We start from the raw sequence: 21,883 nt of genomic DNA on the forward strand, positions 1-21,883 counted from the left end.
CCAGAATCATATCTATGATCACCCCTATGAATTGTGTTTTCTGTGTAGGGGTAAGGACTGACTTCTTGAAGTTGACAAGGAAGCCTAGTGACTGAAGGAAGTCAATAGTGGAGTGCAGATGACTGCATAGTGTATTCTGAGGGTGGGAGGAGGGTCACTCACTATAAGCCAATCGTCCAGTTAAGGGAAAACGTAGATCCCCTGACATCTGAAGATGCATGGCAACCACTACCAAAAACACTTAGTGAAGAGTCTCAGGGCCGAGGAGAGGCTGAACAGTAGTACCTTGTATTGATAGGAGTGGTTGGCCACTCTGAAGCAGAGGAAATGCCAGTAAGATAGGTGGATGGGAATATGAGCATAAGCATCTTATGTCCAGCAAGCACATCCAGTTGTTGAGCTGAAGAAAAGGGAGGATGGTCCCCAAGGACAGCATCTGGAACTTCTCTCAAATATGTTTATTGAGGTTGTGGAGATCCAAGATTGGCCGCAGACCCCCCACCTTCTTGGGGATGAGGAAGTACTGCAAATAGAACCAGATTTGTATCACATTTACTTGAAGAAGCTGGGCAACCTCGAGGGCCAGAAGAGGATGGGTTGGCTGAAGGGATGGCCATGTGTAGAGCAGGCGGCCATGAGATGAAGCTTAGGTGATATCCATGTTCCATAATGTCCAACACTCACTGGTCACTGGTGATCAGCTGCCATGCAGGAAGGGACGGATCCCTCCCTCCCACTCGAGCTTGGAGTGAGGAGGTCAAAAACCACATGCCGGCTTAGACAGCTGCTGTTGCTGGGACTGCTTCTGTTGGCAACATTTCCTGGGGCAAAAGCGAGAGATCAGACCCCGACAGATCTGTCTGGCCTATGGCAGGGGGAAGTCTGTATTGATATGGCCTTAAGGTTTCCTGGGATAATACAGTTTCTTATAGAAGACCATCTGGAGTTAGATGGTGCTTCGCCTGAGGTCGATAGGGAGTGCATTGCCACATTCTGCTCCTTAATTTGAAACACAGTTTCTCAGAGCTTTTCTCCAAAGAGGTTGTCCTCAAGGTAGGGAAGATCAGTCATTTTATGCACATCTTCCCAAATGGAGCTAGCCCACCACAAAGCCATTCAGCAAGTGCTTATGGAGACCTGCTCGCACATTGGTGAAATGTTGAAGGCTTCATATTCAGAACATAGTAAGTGGTGTATGGCCTCCTCCAAGTCATGCAAAGGGGGTGCAATGGATGGGCTCCCCTGACTCTCCCCTCAGGCATGGTTTCAAGTTCTGGACGCAGTCACAAATATACTGGACCATGTAGAATTGGTGCTGGGTTATCCAGGCCGTTAGCTTGGACCCCTAGAAAACTGTTTTTTTGCCAAACTCATCCAGCAGTCGATTATCCTTCCCCAGCAGAGTGTTCATGTGGAGATGGGCTTTTTTAGCCCTCTTCATTGCAGATCCCATGACTGCAGAGTTATGGGATAGCTGGACAACCCCTTATCTGGGAGCTTTCTTCATGTGGACCTTCAAATCCAATTCCTGGGCCACCATTGGTCCTGAAAAGGGGGTCTCCTGCATCTTTAGTAGCACAGTGTCCAGCACTTTATGCGTGGGTAAAGCAGTAGGTTCTGACATGATATCCACGATCTTGATAGCCAAGACCTCAGATCTTGGGTCAGGATCTTTTCAAACTTCCACTTTAAGTGCAGCCCCCATCTTTTCCACAAAAGGGGAATATGTCAGATCCTCTGGTGGAGAAGAATGGTCAGGCGGCTCTGGGGCTGGGTCCGAAGGAATGCCCATCAAGCTGCTTGGGGACTCCCCAGATGACACTGGTGCTGACCGAGTAAGCGAAGGTGATCTACGTGGGAACCATGGAGATGGAAGTGGAAGTGTAGAAGGCTTTCATACCCCCTGACAGTGAGAAGCGGGGCTCTGAGCAGGGGGAGGGGGACCAAAGTGGTGTTCCCGATCTAACCTTCTCCAGGGAAGCTGTGATCGGGTAGGCTGGAGGAAACGCTGGATGCTCCAGCACTGGGAATAGTGAGGAAAAGAAGGATCGGATAACAACAGACGATGCATCAGATTACTGCCGAGAACAATGCCCTGGGGTCAATAGAGGAGGTCAATAGAGGAGGTCGTGAGACCAATTCACTAGAAAGGCATCTGGAGCGAGTTGATGAGGGCTCAGGTAGACTGAGCAAAAGGTTTTCAGTTCCCTGTTGTTCTCCGTCGCAAAGAGGTCGATAGTAGGGAGACCCCATATGGAGAAGATGTGTTGAACTACTATCTGGTCTAGTTCCCACTCATGGGGATGAAAAAAATCTGCTGAGTTTGTCTGGAGTTTTGGATGCCGGGCAGATAAGTTGCTTGAAGAGTAATGTGCCTCTGTCTGGTGAGCCCATTGCAGGATCAGGACAGTTTCTTTGCAAAGGTTCCAAGAACCGGACACTCTTTCTTTGTTTATATAGAACATTGTCACTTGGTTGTCCAGGTGAATCATTACTATCTTCCCTCGTAAAGATTCTTCGAAGGCTCGAAGGATGTTTCTCACGGCTTTGAGCTCTAGGAGGTTTATGTGATGTGTTCTTTTGTACGCAGTCCATAGACCTTGAGTCGTTAAGTGATCTAGATGAGCTCCCCAACCCTTGGGGGGACGCATATGTGGTGAGTATTATTTGATGTCGAAGGGGTCGTAGGGGCAAGCCCGTCTATAGTGTTGACGGAAAAAAGCCACCACTGGAGGTCTTTTTTCATACTGTCTGTCAAGGAAGCTGGAATAGACAGTGGATGAAGGAATTGAATCCATTGTGACTTTAGGCCCCATTGTAGGCGAGGCATGTGTAGACGTGTGTGTGGGACCACATATGGATGCTGCCATATGCCCCAGAACAGTTAGAATCTGGCAAGCTAGTGCTGATGTGCTGTGCAGTAGATCCGAAGCCAGAGTGGAGAAGGCTAAAGCTCTCGGATGAGGGAGGAAAGCCTTGTCCTGAATCATGTCGATGAAGACGCCTATGAACTGTAAAGTCCGAGTGGGCTCTAGGTTCGACTTTTCGTATTTGATGAGCAGACCTAGGTTGTTGAGGCAGGAAATCATGAGAAGATTGGATCTCAGTAGGTCTCGATTGGGTGCTACTAGAAGCCAATCATCCAGATAAGGAAATATCTGCACCCACTGATGACAAAGGTGCGCCATTGCCACTGCGAGACATTTGGTAAAAACTCTGGGGGCAGAAGAAAGGCCAAATGGAAGGACTTTGTATTGAAAGTGCTGGTTGTCCACTTGGAAGCATAGGTACCGCCAGGAACTGGGGTGCATTGGAATATGTACATACGCATCCTTCAGATCTAGCAAGCACATCCAATCCCCAAATTGAAGATAGGGAAGGATGGATTTGAGCGAAATCATTTTGAATCTCTCTCTGTACAGGTGTTTGTTGAGGGGACGCAGCCCTCCCGATTTCTTGGGAATTAGGAAGTATTGGGAGTAGAATCCCTGACGGAATTCTTCGAAAGGTAATTTCTGAATGCAATTGTTGTGCAGAAGCATTTGAAGTTCTTTCAACAGAGATTCTTTGTGTGATGTTAATTGGGAGAAATAACCCATGCTATAATTACACAATGTTGGATTCCATATTAGGTGCTACAACCCAAGAAAGATCTAGGCGTCATAGTGGATAACACATTGAAATAGTCGGTTCAGTGTGCTGCGGCAGTCAAAAAGCAAACAGAATGTTGGGAATTATTACAAAGGGAATGGTGAATAAAACGGAAAATATCATAATGCCTCTGTATCGCTCCATGGTGAGACCACACCTTGAATACTGTGTACAATTCTGGTCGCCACATCTCAAAAAAGATATAATTGCGATGGAGAAGGTACAGAGAAGGGCTACCAAAATGATAAAGGGAATGGAACAGCTCCCCTATGAGGAAAGACTAAAGAGGTTAGGACTTTTCAGCCTGGAGAAGAGACGGCTGAGGGGGGATATGATAGAGGTGTTTAAAATCATGAGAGGTCTTTAACGGGTAGATGTGAATCGGTTATTTACTCTTTCGGATAGTAGAAAGACTAGGGGGCACTTCATGAAGTTAGCATGGGGCACATTTAAAACTAATCGGAGAAAGTTCTTTTTTACTCAACGCACAATTAAACTCTGGAATTTGTTGCCAGAGGATGTGGTTAGTGCAGTTAGTATAGCTGTGTTTAAAAAAGGATTGGATAAGTTCTTGGAGGAGAAGTCCATTACCTGCTATTAAGTTCACTTAGAGAATAACCACTGCCATTAGCAATGGTAACATGGAATAAACTCAGTTTTTGGGTACTTGCCAAGTTCTTATGGCCTGGATTGGCCACTGTTGGAAACAGGATGCTGGGCTTGATGGACCCTTGGTCTGACCCAGTATGGCATTTTCTTATGTTCTTACTTATGCTTCTGTGGTACCCAATGTGGAAGGGTCGGGAGGGATGAGAAGTGAAGGGTGTAACCCTGGCGTATGATTGACAGGACCCATTGATCCGTGGTTATTTGATTCCAGGCTGGTAGGTACTTGGTCAATCTGCCTCCCACTGGAGAGGGTTGTGATGGTGGCGAAAGTATGTTCAAAAACTGGATTGAGGCTTTGCAGGTGGAGGATCCGCAGCCCTTGCACACTAACGTGGCGCTTGAGACTGATAGGATTGGCTGTCGAGCCTGATGGTAGGTTTATTTATTTATTTATTGGTTGGAGGCTTAAAGTAAGAAAAGGGCTTGAACGATTTAAAGAGGGCCCTCCTGTAGGCCGTTGAGGACGTGTACCGATGCCTTGAGGTTGATGAGATGTGAGGAGCGATCAAGGAAAGGACGGCTGTCTTTTTTTCCTTGAGCTTAGCTACTGGCTCAGTAAATTTGTCTCCAAACAAATTTTCGGGATGACAGGGTAGATTTGCCAATTTTTCATGGACATCGTCCCATATGGTGCTGGATCGCAACCATGCTAAGCGTCTCGCTGCAACTGCGTTTGCTGAAGATTTTGAAGAAATATCAAATCCCTCATAAATGGATGTTAATAAATGACGAAGACCTTCTTCGAAGTTATAATATTGAGGAGGAAGGGCGACGTCCATTCAGCAAGCTTCGCCGGTCAACTTCAATGCCTGGAGATTCTCAAACAGGGATTGGGCTATGTAGAATTGATGGTTCTGGATGCGTGCATTCAGCATTGCGGACTGGAAGGTTTTCTTTGCAAAATCATCCAGTGACTTTTGGTCCCGGGGAGGAGGTGTATTGGCACGAATTCTGGATTTTCTGGCTTTTTGCATTGCGAACTCAACTACCACAGAATTATGAAGTAGTTGAACAGACGTATGAAAAGAGGAATCTTTCATCCTGTACTTTAAGTCAATATTCCTTGATGTAGGAGGACTGGTTAGTGGCATGTCCCAGGACTTTTCCAACAGAGTTGTTAAGACCGGGTGTTGTGGGAGGGCCACGGGTTCTATAGGCGCGTCAGTATGCCAAGCATTTCTTGACAGGGATCAGGAAGTTGACGCATTTCTACATTCAACAGTTGTCTGACTTTTTCAGAACCTGCAGTAGAACCAGTCATTCCAGGACCAGCACCAAAGGTCCGACTCAACCACCATCTCCGACACACGATATATCAGATACTGATACCTCATCTGCGGGCTACCCCTCTGACCCGGCAAAGGTACAGCCAGAACTGTCTTTGCCTCCAGAGGACCTGATGTATTCGCAGTTTAAACTGATATATCGTGTGTCGGAGATGGTGGTTGAGTCAAAGGGACCTTTGGTGCTGATCCTGGAATGACTGGTTCTACTGCAGGTTCTGGCGGGCCCGCAGGTGACAAAGGTGGAATTTGAGACTGTTCTACTGACTGTAAAAACAGTATCAGTATGGTGGTAATTTGACCCATGGCCTGTGTAGCTAAGCCCGAAGTTGAAGGCATCGGCACAGGTTGCGGTGGAGTGGGATGAAGCCCTTCCTGTAGCAGCTGCCGTTTCTGTGGAGGCGGTCTCAGTGGCAGAAGTTGTGGAATAGCCAAAGGTTGGTCGGGAGGCAGAGGCACTTCCAACAGAAGGGACGTAGAAGACATTTCTTCCAGTGATGAAGGAGAAATGAAAGATGAAAGGAATGGTGAAATATCCCTGTCCAGATCCACTATCGATGGCGACACTTCCCTAGGCCTCTTATGGCCCTAATGGTGCTTTTTGGGTTGGCTGTGAGATGACTGCATCGGTTGCACACCGACGCGTGTCGTCTGCGTCGGTGAGTCAAGGGTGCATCGTGGTGGTGCCCATGTCGATGCACTGGATGTGTCGGCGATGCGCCGGCATGGTGCAACTTCGGCGCAGAATCTGCCTTGTGCCGCCCGCTTGGCCTTGCTTCGATGTGGCAACGCTTCGAAGCAGCTTCAGCGCATCTGTCCTCCGGGAGTGGATGAATCTGTGAGGCATGCGGCCGCGATGACGCCAATGCATCACCCGTTCCATGCTCTGATCCCGGCTGGGAGAGCAACTCTGGGTGTCCTGATGAGGGTGGGTCGACAGAGGAAGCCCTCCTCGATGAGGGGGTGGTTTTCTCTCTCTTTGGGCCTGGGGAGGATCGCACAGAGGCCTCAAAAGGGGCATAAGAACCCGAAGCTGTTAGCTATAAATCCTGTATTTTAGCAGCCCGCTGGCGCTGGGCACGTAGGGACATGCGTCCGCAGTCCGCACAATTTATCTGGTCATGGGATGGTCCCAGAGATAACACAGAACGTGGCCATCCGTGGCTGACATAATTTTGCCACAGGAGCAAAATTTAAAGCCAAGACGTGGCATTCTCTGACTGCTGATAACTTTCTGAACAAACCTTTGTGTTTAAAGTTGATTTTCTTTACTTCACAAAGTTCTCTCACAGGAGAGCAGAGCTCCGCGTGCCAACTGCCACACGGAAAAAAAAATGACTGAGGAGCCTGAGGTATATCAGAGAAGATATAAGAGGGAGCAGCTAGCTGAAAGATTTTGCTAGACTTAGAGAGCTCTGCCACCTAGTGGCACGGAAGACGTACCCAGACAGCATGGCTAATTCAACTGCTTATCTACGTGAAAACCTGTTCCTGCAATTGTGCTGTAAGCCAAATTCTTTTGTTGTGTATTCCATGCTCATAATACATCAATCATTGTGGGTGTTTACAGTCATTACTTTTTTCCACTAAAAACAAAGAACCAATTAAGTTATGTTTTTTCACTTTATTTCCATTTATAACCCGCATATACATAATATGAAGACATCCTAGACCAGGCTCAGTCCCGCGTGCAGACATAAAAAAAAAAATATATATATATATAAAAAACTTATGTTTGGAGGCCAGAGCATTGTTACAACTCAGTACCCGTGCCAAAAAACAAAAGCATCATTAATAACCTAAACAAGTTATCCCCAAAAACCAACCCTGGTAGCTTAGCCACCACAACACAGCAAGCTAAATCTACCCCCAGATCACTTGGCCCATAGGCCACTTCAACCTCAGGCACCTGCCACTGCCAGCAAGGAGCCAACCACCTACAGGTCTGAGTTCAGACCCCTCAGCACCTCACATCAGTCACACACTGAATCCTACTAAGTTCACATCTCACGCTCGGGTACCCAGTTTGCTGCAACAACAACTGTATTCAAAGACCTGAACTCAGCAATAGCATACAGAGAGCAATGTAAATGAGAGCAGGTGGGCTGGCAAAACTTTCAGGCAGCAAAGTCGCTGCTTTAATTGCTCCTCCATACTTAAAATCTGTTAGGGAGAGGCAGGGTGCCAAGTTTGAATGCTGTCTCGTGCGCCGGGGCCAACTATGGCTTGCTATGGTCTGCTGTCCCAGCAGTGTGCAAGGACCCTGAAAGCTAAGCAGCCAACATTGGGAGATCCTGATGCCTCCCCCTCTTTGTCCCCCTCCCACTGGGGGGAAAGAGTCTGAGTCTCTAAGATTGCCCAGGAGTCCACATTATCCCAGGCCTCGCCTGAGCTGCAGTTCCACAGTACCTGAATATAATCCACTTTGAAGTATCTTACAGACAGAATATAAATCTAAAATAAATAATGCTCAAAGCAGATAAGCTGCCTGATTGTTTATGTATTACAACAAATCTTAACATATAAATGAAGAAATCTATTTGGAATATACAATAATAAATTCAACTAAAAAAATCTGTATAATACATATAATTTGTGTAATAATGTATTACAAGTTTTGTAATATCTCCTACATATAAAAGTAATGAAAAATTGCACCACATTCCACTCTAGTATTAAGTAACTAAAACACATTCAACCCACTCACACACATACACCTCCCTACAATATTAGCAAACATCCATTAAAATAAAAAATTACTTTATGGTGGTCCGATGTTCCTGACTCACTCTGATTAAATCACCGAATAAAGCAGAGTTGCTTACCTGTAATAGGTGTTCTCCTAGGTTAGCAGGATGTTAGTCCTCACACATGGGTGACATCATCAGATGGAGTCTGGCATGGAAAACTTCTGTCAAAGTTTCTAGAACTTGACTGGCACACTGAGCATGCCCAGCAGGCCACTATACATGCAGCCACATGGGGTCCCCCTTCAGTCCCATTACAAAGAATCACAAAAATAAAATAAACTGAAAAATGAAACCCAATTCCGTGGGGTGGCGGGCGGGTTTCGTGAGGACTAACATCCTGCTGTCCTAAGAGAACACCTGGTACAGGTAAGCAACTCTGCTTTCTCCTAGGACAAGCAGGATGGTAGTCCTCACACATGGGTGAATACCTAGCTGCAGGCTGTTCCCAAATGGTGCAGTCCAACAGACACCAAAACAGGTGTCAACGGGCACAACAACCTAGGTGCTTTGTTAACGGAGGAAGACAGCCTGTCCCCGAAAAAAACAGGGCCCTAGTTGGAGAGTTGGGTTTAGACCTGAAAACGTTTACAAAGGACAGACTGGCTGAAGCTACTATCTTGGCAGCCATCTCTGTCCAAGCAATAGTGAGCGGCAAACATGTAGAGAAAACTCCACATCACAACTCTGCAGATCTCCATCACGGGGACCGCTCTCAAGTGAGCAACTGAAGTCGCCATGGCTCTGAAAGAGTGAGCCTTAACATGGCCCCCAAACTGCAGTCCTGTTTGCACATAGCAGAAAGAGATGCACTCTGCTAGCCAGGTAGAGAGGGTATGCTTGGCCACACTAACTCCCATTCTGTTCTTATCAAATGAGATGAAGAGTTGTGTGGACTGCCTATGGCCTATCGTCCTTCAAGGTAGAATGCCAAGGCCCTCTTATAATCCAAAGTATGCAAAGCCCGTTCGCCTGACTGTGAATGAGGTCTGGAAAAGAAGGTGGACAGGATGATAGACTGGTTCAGATGGAAGTCCAATAACATCTTAGACAAGAACTTAGGGTGGTTCTTCGCTCTCATCTTATCGTGGAAGAACTTTGTGTAAGGTGGGTACATCACCAACTGACCCAATGCGCTGAGGTGACCACAACCAAGAATATGACCTTCCAGGTCAGATAATTCAGGTCAAATGTGCGCATCGGCTTAAAACGGTCACAAGCTAAGACCACATTAAGGTCCCAGGATACAGGTGGAGGATACAGGGGGCTTCAACCGAAGAAGACCATACATGAAATGTCTCACCAAGGGCTGTACTGAGACAGGCGTACCCATTCACCCTGAGATAAGCTCCAGTGGCGCTGAGATGCACTCTGACTGAGCTGGTCTTTAAACCAGCTTCTGAAAAGGTGCAAAAGGTAGTCCAAGAGCTTGGGGTGGAGCAGGTAAATGGGTCCATCCCATGATGCTCACACCAGACAGCAAATCTTCTCCAGACTGTACGACTTTCTAGTCGAAGGCTTCCTGGAAGCAACCAGAACTCGAGATTCATCATCAGACAATGCCAGGGACTGCAAGACTAGCCTTTTACCATCCAGGATGATAGAAACAATGCCCTGAGGTTGGGATGGTGCAGCCTGCCCCGATCCTATGTGACTAAGTTTAGGGAGGTCCCCAGACTGATCAGGGTCTGGACAGAGATCCTGCAGGAGCCAAACCTGCCATGGCCAATAGGGGGTTATGAGGATCATAGTTCCCGTCCTGCCGGAGCGTCTTCATCACCAGCAGAAGTGGAAGATATGCATACAGAAGCCCCTTGCCCCAATGGTGGGAAAAGGCATCCAAGACTGGTTTGCCCTCCTCCCTATAAAGGGAGCAAAATGACTCCACCTTGTTGTTGCCAGGGTAAGCAAACAGATCCATGTTTGGGATGCCTCAATGATGGAAGATCATGGTCGCTACCACCAAATCCAGGGACCACTTGTGGGGCCAAAAAGCCCAACAGACTGTTCACCACTATGTTCTCTGTCCCCACCAGGTACACCACTCAAAGTAGTATACCCTAAGAACGGGCCCAGGACCAAATCTGAACCACCTCCTGGTACAGGAAGAATGACCCCGTCCACCCCTGTTTGCTGATGTTCCACATCACCACCTGATTGTTGGTCTGGATTAGGACCAATTTGGTCACCAAGCGACCCTGGAATGCAGGCAGACCGTAACGGACCACCCGGAGCTCTAGGAAGTTTATTTGGTATTGAGTTTCCTGAGCCAACCACAGGCCTTGGGTGCAGAGCCCCTCCACATGGGTACCCCAACACGATGTGGCTGCATTGGTGGTAAGAACAACCTGGAAGGAGGGAGACTGAAAAAGGACCTCTTGCTCCAAATTGGCAAGGTCCTCCCACCAGGACACTAGAAACTCTGACAGAATTTTTCTGTGCTGGGCTCCATCTGATGATGTCACCCATGTGTGAGGACTATTATCCTGCTTGTCCAAGGAGAAAACTCAATCTCATATCTCACTAGATCAACTGCAATATTAGACACCACCCATTTGCAGGGATTCTAACACCTGATAATCACTAGCAAGGTCAGCAAATAAATAGCATTTTGGGTTCTGAATAATAAGGATGCTGTACCTGGGACAATTCGTTATTTAGGAGGAATCCATTTGAATAACACAAGACTCATTCTAACTAGAATCATGTAATAGGCAATATTCTGATAACTACTCAAAAAAAAAAAAAAAAAGCTAATATGCTATTCATCTTTCGAATAACTATAAAAATATAGCAGCTTGCCAGAAATAATGCATTTGTCTAACAGAGCAAGCACTATTACTCAGGGTTCATGTCAGGAAATGTATTTAAGAGGCATTATCTCCTATTATCAATAAATTTAGGGGGCAAACAAACTCTGGGATCAAAACCTTTCATTTCCTTTTTCAAATTCTATTCCCTTGCATAACCATCTCTTCATCTCTCTCCTCACTCTTCCTCTAACACCCCATCTGTCTCTACAACCCCTTCATTTCTCCAGCCTCCCCCCAACATCCTTCTCGTGCCGAGATACTTCAGAACTATGGGATGGAACTGCCAATCTTCCCCTGTAACACACCATCCCTTTCATTACAGCAGCTGCACCATACTAAATGAGACATGTGACAAGACTTTCTTTGGGAAACAGGAAGTACATCAAAGGAGGAGGGGTGACCATGGGAGATTTAAGCTCCCTCTCTTCCAAGACTGCAATGACTAAGAGGAAGCGTTACAGTACTGCCTGCAAAAATCACACCTTTCATAGGAAGCAGCTGCTCTAATGTCCCCATGCTAAAAAATACTACATCATTCAGAGGTTTTTTTTTGGTTTTTTTTGGAACACTGAACAAATAATAAATTGAAATAAGAATCCCACAATCCCATAGTCTGAACTGAACTTTGATTACTACTGTCTATTTCCTGTTCAATCAGAATCTCAAAGTAGCACTTAGACACCAATACAGAAACATATTAAAAAGCCTCTTAAGTAAAAACAGTGTTCACAACACTCCTCAAAATGTGTTCACTGCCATCACGGTCTCACCACTCCCTGGCTCCCTACCCAATTGCTGCCTCTTGTATGGCTCCACACAGTTCTCAGAGTTTGAACTGCCTTATGCTGTTCTACACTGTGGCTCAAACTCACTGAGAGCCAAATGGAGTTGTACATGTAGAAGCAATTGAGCAGTGAATTGAAAGGCAGTAAGGCCCTAACATCAGGAGTAGCAGCAGTACGGGTAAAGCTCTCACTCACTTCACTTACCCTCTATCCTCTATCTCCCCTTCTCGGACAAAAGAAAAAAGTGGAACATACCTTTCTCCCGCCAGCAGCAGCTTCTACTGCATCGAAGCACTGAACAATGGCACTAAGAGGTCAGCAGGTGGGAAGTATGTCGTCCTGCTCTTCTCCTGCTTGGGGAAGTGGATCAGTACATGGTGTAAGAAAAAGGATCAGGGAGAGAAGTAAATGTATGGGGGAAAGGAAAGATGAGTAGAGGGGAGATAGACCAAGGATGCAGGCAAATATGAGGGACTGGGACAGGATCAAGGAGGTGAGCAAGTGCATCAAAAGGGGGTTAAAGGATAAGTGTGCGATTCCGAGGAAAACTGGCCAAGCAGCCAACAGCAAGAGTTGGTGGTCACACTCCAAGACCACCAAAAGTTTGTTATGAGAACCCCGGTCTATAATTACATGTTTATTGCAATAAAGTAGTATGGTTAACATGCAAGACTAGATGGAGACACAGAAAGAAAAGGTCCAACAAATTGTAGATGATAACGTGTCAAAGACTTGTTTGTTGACCTTTATTTCTACATTAATGGCAAACTGGTGAGAACTCAGGTACCAGCATATATTTCCCTAAAAAGGGGAATATATCAACGGAAGGAGGCTGGATCAGCTATCAGGTTTGTTGATTCGGCCTTTTCTGCTGTATGAAAACCTGTGGTATGAATCAGGCATAAGTTACTAGGGCTCTCTCTTCTTTTTTAATACTTCACCTTATATGTCAGAAAAAAAGAACACTTCAGTATTAAGACCAAGCATTTTGCATTGACACTCTGACAAAAGTATTCTTCAGAACTGAGGCTCAATGAATTTTCACACAAGTATTGCATGTGGCCCAGGTCCTAAATTCTGATTCTTATGTTACTAGCAGTGGTAGTTAAACTTCAAGTATTGGTTATATTAGGAGGATAATAGTGCAAAAGAGGATGGAATGGTTTGCCTATTCCTTTAAGTAAATGTGTGGAGATAACCGCTGGGGGAGTGTCCCAGTGTAAAATAAGTCTGAGTTTTGAGTGGGAGTATATGATTCTAGGACAGGACCTGTTCTGGGCATATCCCCTTAGGCCTGCTAATTATTCAGTCCAGTAGAGCCCCTCCTTTACAATGGATGCTGGTGTGCCAAAGGAATACTCCTAAGCTGTTAGCAAGTGGTACCAGGGAGGAAGCATGAACACTAAGTCCATATGAAAGATCCTTTGCCTTCTCTGGAAATTTCCTCCTCTGAAGAATTTAGTATACCAGTGTCAGTACTGATGAGATTGTGTCTCTGACTCATGCAAATGGTTAGTTGGGAGAAGAGTTACAGATCCTAATGCACTGCTAAAGAAAAAGGAAAAACGTCTCATTTTTACAAAATGACATTTAAGTAGTGTAGAAATGCTGTAAGAACATGCTACTTAAATTTGTCTTAATTTCAAAGTTTCAGTGTGTGTTTTTTTTCCCTTCAGGGAATTCAGTATACTAATTAATTTTTATAACATGTTCTGTGTATGAGAACATTTTATGTATCCCATGGGTATTCTTATAACAAGAATCCACTGTAGTCTGCTGCATGAATTTCCCTTTTAGTGGACCATTAGAGAGAAGTTATGCTGAAGCTGCATTCAGTTTACTGAAAATGTACCCCTTTATATATTGTAGTAAAACATATATAAATTATTCTGATGAGCATTTTTATAGAATGTCTTACATACAACAGGATCACAAATAAGCTTCACATTTATAATATTTCAGAGACATACCTATAGCTGCATCTTACAAAGTGGACTCTATCCTTGAAAGCTCATGCCTCAATACATTTAGTCTATAAGGAACCACTCGCCTCTTGTCAATTTTGCTGCAACAGATTAACATGGCTATCTCTTAGAAGATCTATACCTATAGTTAGTGCCTCTGGTCTTCTGTGATGCCATGGTAAGGACCTCAAAATCTGACCTTTTCCAGAAAGTTCCTTCTCTGTGAAACTGCCTTGGAAAACTGGCAAGTCAGGGTTAACAAGAATGGCACTAACCATTGCATCTTCTGCTCCCCCCCCCCAACCTGGTGCTTTGATCTAGATCAGGGGTGGGCACTTCCGGTCCTCGAGGGCCATAAACCAGTCTGGTTTTCAGGATATCCCTAATGAATATGCATGAGAGAGATTTGCATGCACTCTGCCTCAGTTGTATGCAAATCTATGTCATGCATATTCATTAGGATATCCTAAAACCTCGACAGGTTTGTGGCCCTCGAGGACTGGAATTGCCCACCCCTGATCTAGATTTTCTCAAGCACAGAAGTGATGTTTCAGGCTGCTTCCTTTTCCTGTGCAGCCAGGGGCCACATCATGCTTTGGTGTCTCTTGAAATTCAAAGTAAAACACTCTGGTTCTAGGCTGCAAAGGAAGAAAAAGCAGCCTGAGGTGCCGTGCCACTGCTGCCCTTTGACAGAGTCTGTACTAGCATGGGGAGAGAGGTTTAATGTGAGGGGGTGGGGGGAGGAATCCGAACGTGTGGGGAAGTGTGTGAGGAGTAAGGGAGATGATGTGAGGGAGGGGATAGGAAGGGCTGTAATGTGTATGTAAAATTGAGGAAAGGGAATAGTGGGGGGAGTATTGTGAGTGGATCCATCCTTCCCCCCCTCTTCTTTCTCCTCCCTTTTCACGAACCCCTTCCTTTCCTTATTTCCCATACCTTTCCTTTCATTCCACCATCTCCTATTCCTCTGCCCCTCCCTGAGATCCCTTCTCCTTTTTTCAAGATCTCATTCCTTCCCAGCACCAGCCAAGAAAATCCCTCTCCCCTAAAGAGAACAAAATTACCCAAACACATGAGAAATATCAGAAAACAAACTTCATTTTAATAAAATACAGTTGACAATATTTTGTATGCACATCTATGAAATGTGTTGCATAATTGCTGCAAAGTTTCAGAAAATTTGCTGCAGAATTTTCTAACTCTTGTTGAAAAACTTACTCTTGAGCTGCCACAGGAAACTGGGGGCTGTAAATATCATCACCTTTAAACTGAAATTCTAATTATCACGTTTTGTTACCTGCTCTGTATGACAATTTCGATAGGGGATGATAGAAGAAGCAGTGTTATTACCTAACTGTAGTTGGGTAAACTGAAGCAAAGGAATATAAAATTAGTTCACATTGAGTCAGCGGGACAAGAGGATTTGAAGAAGGGAGTCTTCTAGACTTCTATACTAATTCAGTGCTTTAATCTTATTACCAAACCACCTCCTCCAGCTGACTATACATACATGTAAATTCCCTGTGTACCTGGCACTAGCTATGTGGGTTCAAAAAACAATGGTTGAGTAAGATGGTAGATTGGCCCTAGCTCAGAGTTTAAGGAAATAAAAATCTATTGCTGAGTAGGGAAACTTAAAATCAGTCTTTTCCCTTCCGACCATCAGACTGCCCTCATACATAAATCTCTCTTCTCTTTTGCCATTCATTAGCAGATGAGTAACATCAAACTCTGGATTGAGTAATCAGAGTCTGGACTTTATGTTCAAACTTATCACAATTTTTATTCTTCTTGGTTACCAGCAGTCAGTTGGCAGTAAAAGACACAAAAGATGAGTCACATAATTCCACAGCAGAGATAGCAGCAATAAAAAAAAAAGAAAACCCTCCACACTTCTCTTTGTTCCTACTTGATTACTTCCAGGTCAAACTGGATGAGTTTGCTAATTAGAGTGACTTTGAATTGTTCAGTTCAGGAGTTCAGAATTCTCCCTGCTCATGACATGACTGGACAATGGTTAAATAATTGTTAGAGGATGTCACGAGCAAGAAGAAAAAGGCCAGAGATTAAAAATACATTTTCATTTAGCAGTAACAGAAAATAAGACAGTATTCCATGAAGCTGAGCAGAACTGATCTGGAAATTACAGAGCAGGGACTCAGAATTTGAACATCTTTTTTGAGGGAAAAAATTATTTTAAGTGGAGTCTCATTCTTATTCTGTTCTGGAAAGAAATGAGAAACGGAAGTAATAATCCAACAGAGACAGCAAACCAATCATGATGCTTATAAAAAAAAAAGACACAGGGGCTGATTCATCCATTTTGCCACCAGAATGCTGCCAGAAATAAACAACAATTTGAGCAGGTCACCGAATAAAAATGTTTGCCATTCAAACCCAAAGACAGGGCTGCTTGGAAGTTCAAATGACATTTAATGAAGTACTTTGGACCCACCCAGCTTCTGGCCATAGAATGTATTAGCTGCCTTATTTGCCTAGGATGGGCCTCATTATCCCTTTTCAGACATGTAAAGTAATTTTCCTGACTTTAGTTCTTTATAGAAAAAGACAGGGATGCCACCACACTCAACAAGCTTACGCCTTGATGTCAATATGATTTAGAGACAAGAAGCCAAAAACATCTGCTCACACTTAAATTCCCACACACCCTCATCTGCGTACTTGTTGAATCACAATTATTCATCCCAGTGCCATAAGAAGCAATGGGGAAAACAGCAGCACTCATACAGAAAAAAAAAAAAAAAGTTTCTTCTAGGTAAATAAACCACCAATGTTTTAATAAATTGCTAGCATGCAAACCCACCATGTGTCCAAATTAAAAAAAAAAACCCACTTGTTCTTATCTACAGAAGCTTTATCCTTCATTCATAAATATCCTCTCCATGAAGGGACAGCAGTCATAGGACACTATCTATATACGTATACCTACCACACTATGCAATTTTCAACCCTTGCATTGCTGTCATAGCCTCACAATCTCACAACCCTATCCACAAAGGCCAACAACGCTAATGGCACTGCCTCATTTGTTACACACAATGGTTTCATTGCTGTACCTCCTACTTAATATCCTCAGCACTCATGCCAGAATAGAAAACTACTGCTTTCGCCATCTTTCTCCTGTGAGCGACCTGCCACCTTCTACAGCACAACCATTATACACATTGGCTGAGACTGCCTTTGATGTGCCCTGAACACTTCTTGCTCTGAGCAAGAATGTATATCAGAATTTTGGAATAGCAATATAATACACCACCCAACAGGGCACCCTGTCACTGGGATGTCAAAATCAAAGGGGCAAGAGTATCCCACTGGCTTCTGTAAGATCCAAGGGCCAACTCTGGATGGTGGGAGTTATCCATACTGTGGGTAGTTCCCTGTCTATGTCTGCCATTGTCCATCATGAAGTCTGGGTGTACTTCTGCAAGTGACTTTTCATGTGGTGTCTGTCTGGCATACTGGTGTGAAACCTGCTACATTATCCAGTGGTTTCTGCATGTCCTTTGCTCCAGCTTTACCACACTACAAGCTCCTTCTCTGTCCCTCTCTGTTCTGGCTGTGTGTTGGGATGTTTGTTTCCTTTCTGTGCTTTGGTTGTGGTCCCCCTTATCATGCAATGGAAAAGCATGTGTTTCTGTGTTACCTGAACAATGTGTCGCATGTTGTTTGCCCTTATCTTTCAGGGTTACATTGTATGTTGCGTCTCTTCTGTACATTTTTTGCTATGCTTCTTAATGTTATTGTAACCCCCTTGTATCTGAGTTTCTGCTCCCTTCTTCTCTTTTCCCCTTGACTATTCCTAAACATGTAGCAACCTCGCCAAAGGGCCAGTATCCTGCCATGGCACACTAGTGTGCCTTCAAACCTGATCAGGTATGCCACAGAAAAGTCACCACTGCCTGATACTCAGATCCAGACCAGCACCTGAGCTCTGCTCTCAGCAACTCAGCAACAAAAGATACCAGCAATGGTTCTTAAACATGTAGAAGCTCCTTTCTTAGAACATGTATAGTCAAACATGCCTCCCATTCCTTGCTATAGCATGAGCCCTGGAGTATGGAAATTAATAAGAACCACGCATAGTATGGATAGCAGAACCCTGCTTTATTCAGCATACATATCTTCCTCCTTCGGAGCTTTCCTTTTTGAGTCCTTCCAGCCTGTCTTACCCCTAGGCTTAATGAGACAAGCAGAACATGCACTGAGCACTAGATGTGATTTACTCTGAGTTTTGGGAGCAGCAGCAGCAGTGGAGGAGCTCTAGCAGCCACATGTGGCAGCCAAGGTAACTAACTGACCAGGCTACCTGTGCCACACTGACTTCTCCTTTTTCTTACACTTGGTTTGCAGCGGGAACTAGTCCTTAGTGATGGGATCATGTGTGTCTTGGCCCCTCCCCCTCTTTATTTTAACATTTCAAAGAGAAAGACCGGCAGGTCTTTCAGTGCTTCCCTAGCTATTCTTCTGGCCATATGAATCCCTCTCCTCTACACTGCCTGCCCTATGGAGGCTAGTATGCCTTGGGCTTGAAAAGGTTGGGAAACACCGACCTAGAAGGAAGTTATATCCCCTATTGGAGATCTAGCTGTACATGCTTTCTTTCCTGCTGCTTATTTATCTGGGAACATCCAGAGAGACTGTATTTTTTTCTGTTTCATCCTTATTAGATATGTTCATGCTCTGCTTCTGGAAGCGGAAGGTCTTCCATAGGCAAAGACAGGATCAGTATCCCTCCCTAGGAAGCCTTTAACTCTGGTTCATGCCCTCTCTCTCTGAGAAAGGGCAATAACATTTAACTCATAGTTTTCCCCTTTGGCTTTTACTAAACAATATTCTTATTTGTTTTGTTGGTTTCTAAAGACTTTTAGTGTTCTTGATGGTTTTCAAGATTCAGTGGTGGCATTTGTGCCTGACAGCCAGTGCAGAAAATAAATCCCCAAACTACACTTGTGAGAATGACTGTGAGAAAAACATTTGAAATGGGGTGCCAGGAAGGAACATGTGGATAGTATACAAAGATGCTGGTCAACCTTGCTGTTAACAGACAAATGCCACAATCTGCTGCAGAGATCATGGTATTATCCTTTAAAATTCAACAGAAATGTATTTGATTAACTCTTTCTCTCAACTCACTGTCCTTATAGTAGCATGACAGTAATTACTTGACTATCATATAGAATTGTCAACACATGTGCTTGAATCATAAAAGCTATTGCCCTTTATTGCACTTATGGGTCATATATAATCATTGGTCCTTCTAAAACCACTCTGCCTGATGAAAATATTGATAAAGATATATCAATAAGGGTATTATTTATAATCCTGTCATTTGAACCTTTACAGATAATTTTTATGTGACGTGGTCTGCTGCACAGATATCTTTCAGAATATACTACATGGAAAAGGCCCTGATGCAGTAACATGAAACATATAATGTCGGGCACTTAACTGAAGAGGGAAGTAATCTCTTTGCTTTTCATTTATAATAAAAAAACAAATCTCACTAGAAAAACAATTCAACATTTTTACATGGACCAATGATTTATATATGACCCATAAGTGCAAAAAAGGTCAATATCTTTTATGACCTAAGCATGGATGTTGTGACAGTCCTATATGATATTCAAATTACCACCATTATGCTATGATATTAAGGACACAGAGTTGAGAGAAAGATATAAGTTCATCAAATGCTTATTTCTGTTGACTTTTATAGGAGATGCATTTGGCTAGAAGATCTCTCTTTTGTGGGCAATTCTCTTTAAAATCAGATCGAAATGGCTCTCACTTTTAAAACTTATGAATCTTTTTTCAGCTTCCATTCAATAGATCTGGTTTTTATGATTTTCCTAGGGAGGAAAAGAAAATTAAAGAAATCATTTTTCTTTCCACAGCATATAAGAGCTATTCAGGTGAAGCCAGACACACTTAACTCCTGCTCTGAGTTGAAGTAAAGATATCCTGGGGTAGAGGTCTCTACAAGGCAAATAAAACCCATGTATCTGGGAAGGAAAGGTGAATCACTAGTTATGGGTGGGAAAGAAGGCAGACAATGGAAAGTATAGGATAGCTCCAGCTAATCTACATATGGGCTCTTGAAACTAGCATTCCTTTATACAATAGTAGATATTTGAGAAAACCTGATATTTGACTATCCTTGGAGACCCAAACCACCAGTGGAGTGGAGGAGGGTTGAAGCAATTTAATCAGACCCTTATTTTAATGGAAAATCTTTACTGAATGAGGCCCAAAGGGTATATTAACCCTATCAATCTGCAGCAGCTTCTTATGTACACTACTGACTAAAGTAGTGTACATAAACTTCATAATAAACACACATGGAAAACCTTTATAAATTAGCAGAGGTTCATTTCAAAATAAATCAAATCTGCCATGTCAAAAATCTGCATCAGGTTTAGAACTTGCATTCTAGTTCTTTTTGCAAACCACAAGGACAGCACAACTCTTACAGGCAATTTTGTGTCTTTCCCCATCCTCCTGAAATTAACACACAATCCATATTTAAGAAGTAGATTTAACAGAAAAAAAGTGCATGATACCAAGTAACGTAACACTTACATTTGAAGCATGACCTCATTCAGGAATATGCCATCCACTAATGCCACATATTCATCCAGGTTTGTACCATTTCCTCTAGCCAAAGCACCAAATGTCTTGACCTACAATAAAAATATATAATACAATGCCATTCTGCATCAACAACACACATCCTTACTCTCACAGTATACTGAAGTATCTAACCTAAGAAAATACTTACCCAAATTACCAGCGGACTAGACATAAACTGCTCCAGCAGGGGTGTAAAAACCTCATTCTCCATTTTATAAAATCTTTCATACGTTGGCTGTTTGAAAATAAAAACCTTGTATTCTATGCGCAGTACGTTCCCCAATACTCAGCGGATCAAAAGAAATAATGTAACTGAACCCATTTCAAAAGCAAGAAGCAACTAGCCACAACGGCCACCGATTCCCATCCGATCCTTCTTAAAACGGGACAGCAATTCCTATTCGTCCGGGACTCGGCTCCCTTTTCTGCACAATTTCTAGATCTACATCAGTTCGCCAGACAAGGAAGGCAGGATGTAGGGAAGACAAAAACCGCCCTTAGCCAGGTTTGGGCTGCAGCTCGGAGGACGAGAAATTCCAATGAAAGTCCGCAGGCTAATTACTCCTGACTGTAGCCAACCACCAGCAGCATCCACGGCAACAGCAAGTCTCCAACAGGATGTCTTCTGAGGGGCGGAAAATTACATTTTTTTTTCAGCTACCACTACGATTTTTCAGCTGACAAGATGAAAAATTTAACGAATGATGAAAAATTAATGCCTTACAGCCTACACACAATAACCACCCTAAAACCAGATGTTCCACTACTGTATGCCCTCGAAATCCGTTTCTCCAACGTCAAAGACGTAAAACAAAGGGAAAAAAATGCGTTTTCGTCCCCCCTCAGCTTTCTGCCTCCCTCCCTCCTCTTTCACCCGGTCCCTATGCCCCGCCTCATTCGCACCCGCGGCCGCTAACGCCGGAGACCGCTACACTATCTCCCCAAGCCACCAGAGTAACGGCCTCCGAACGTCAATCAGCGCCGCAGCCGCATTACAACCCGCTCTCCTGCCGTCTCCTCCTTCCAGCCACACACACCCCGCCCAACCTACTCTCTGCCACAGAACCTTCCGCTCCCCCGAAGGGGAGGGAGAGGAGGGCGGATGGATATCAACGCAGCGAAAAAAAATAGTTCGCGTGTGCTGAGAGTAGAGGGGCGGACAGAGGCTCTGTGTGTCAGACGGCGCCCCCGCCCTACGTTACTCTGTTGACCCTTGACGGGTGCACACAAGAAGGTTTGTTTGCTCCCATGTAGGTTTTGGCTGTCTTCCATGAGAGACTTTCCGTTTTGGGTTTTCTCCTTATACGTTTTGGGTTTTTT

The 21,883-nt window shown here is 44.2% G+C and overlaps 1 protein-coding gene across 6 annotated transcripts in view; it reads right to left on the reverse strand.

Annotated features, from left to right (window-relative positions):
- Window positions 1–21,525, reverse strand: part of CCDC88A (coiled-coil domain containing 88A) — a 503,234-nt gene extending 481,709 nt beyond the window's left edge. For 2 of the 6 annotated variants that reach the window (XM_029593463.1, XM_029593464.1), the window contains exons 1-2: window positions 20,712–21,522; window positions 20,513–20,613 (exon numbers count right to left, since the gene is read on the reverse strand). In XM_029593463.1, the coding sequence (XP_029449323.1) occupies window positions 20,513–20,613; window positions 20,712–20,774 (164 nt within the window). In that variant the 5' untranslated portion in view covers window positions 20,775–21,522. Of the gene's footprint in view, window positions 1–20,512; window positions 20,614–20,711 lie in introns of all 6 variants that reach the window. The other 4 variants (XM_029593461.1, XM_029593460.1, XM_029593462.1 and 1 more) reach the window with 3 other exon arrangements.
- Between the last annotated feature and the right edge of the window lie 358 nt (window positions 21,526–21,883).

This window comes from Rhinatrema bivittatum, chromosome 3 (genome assembly GCF_901001135.1).
Source record: "Rhinatrema bivittatum chromosome 3, aRhiBiv1.1, whole genome shotgun sequence".
NCBI lineage: Eukaryota > Metazoa > Chordata > Amphibia > Gymnophiona > Rhinatrematidae > Rhinatrema > Rhinatrema bivittatum.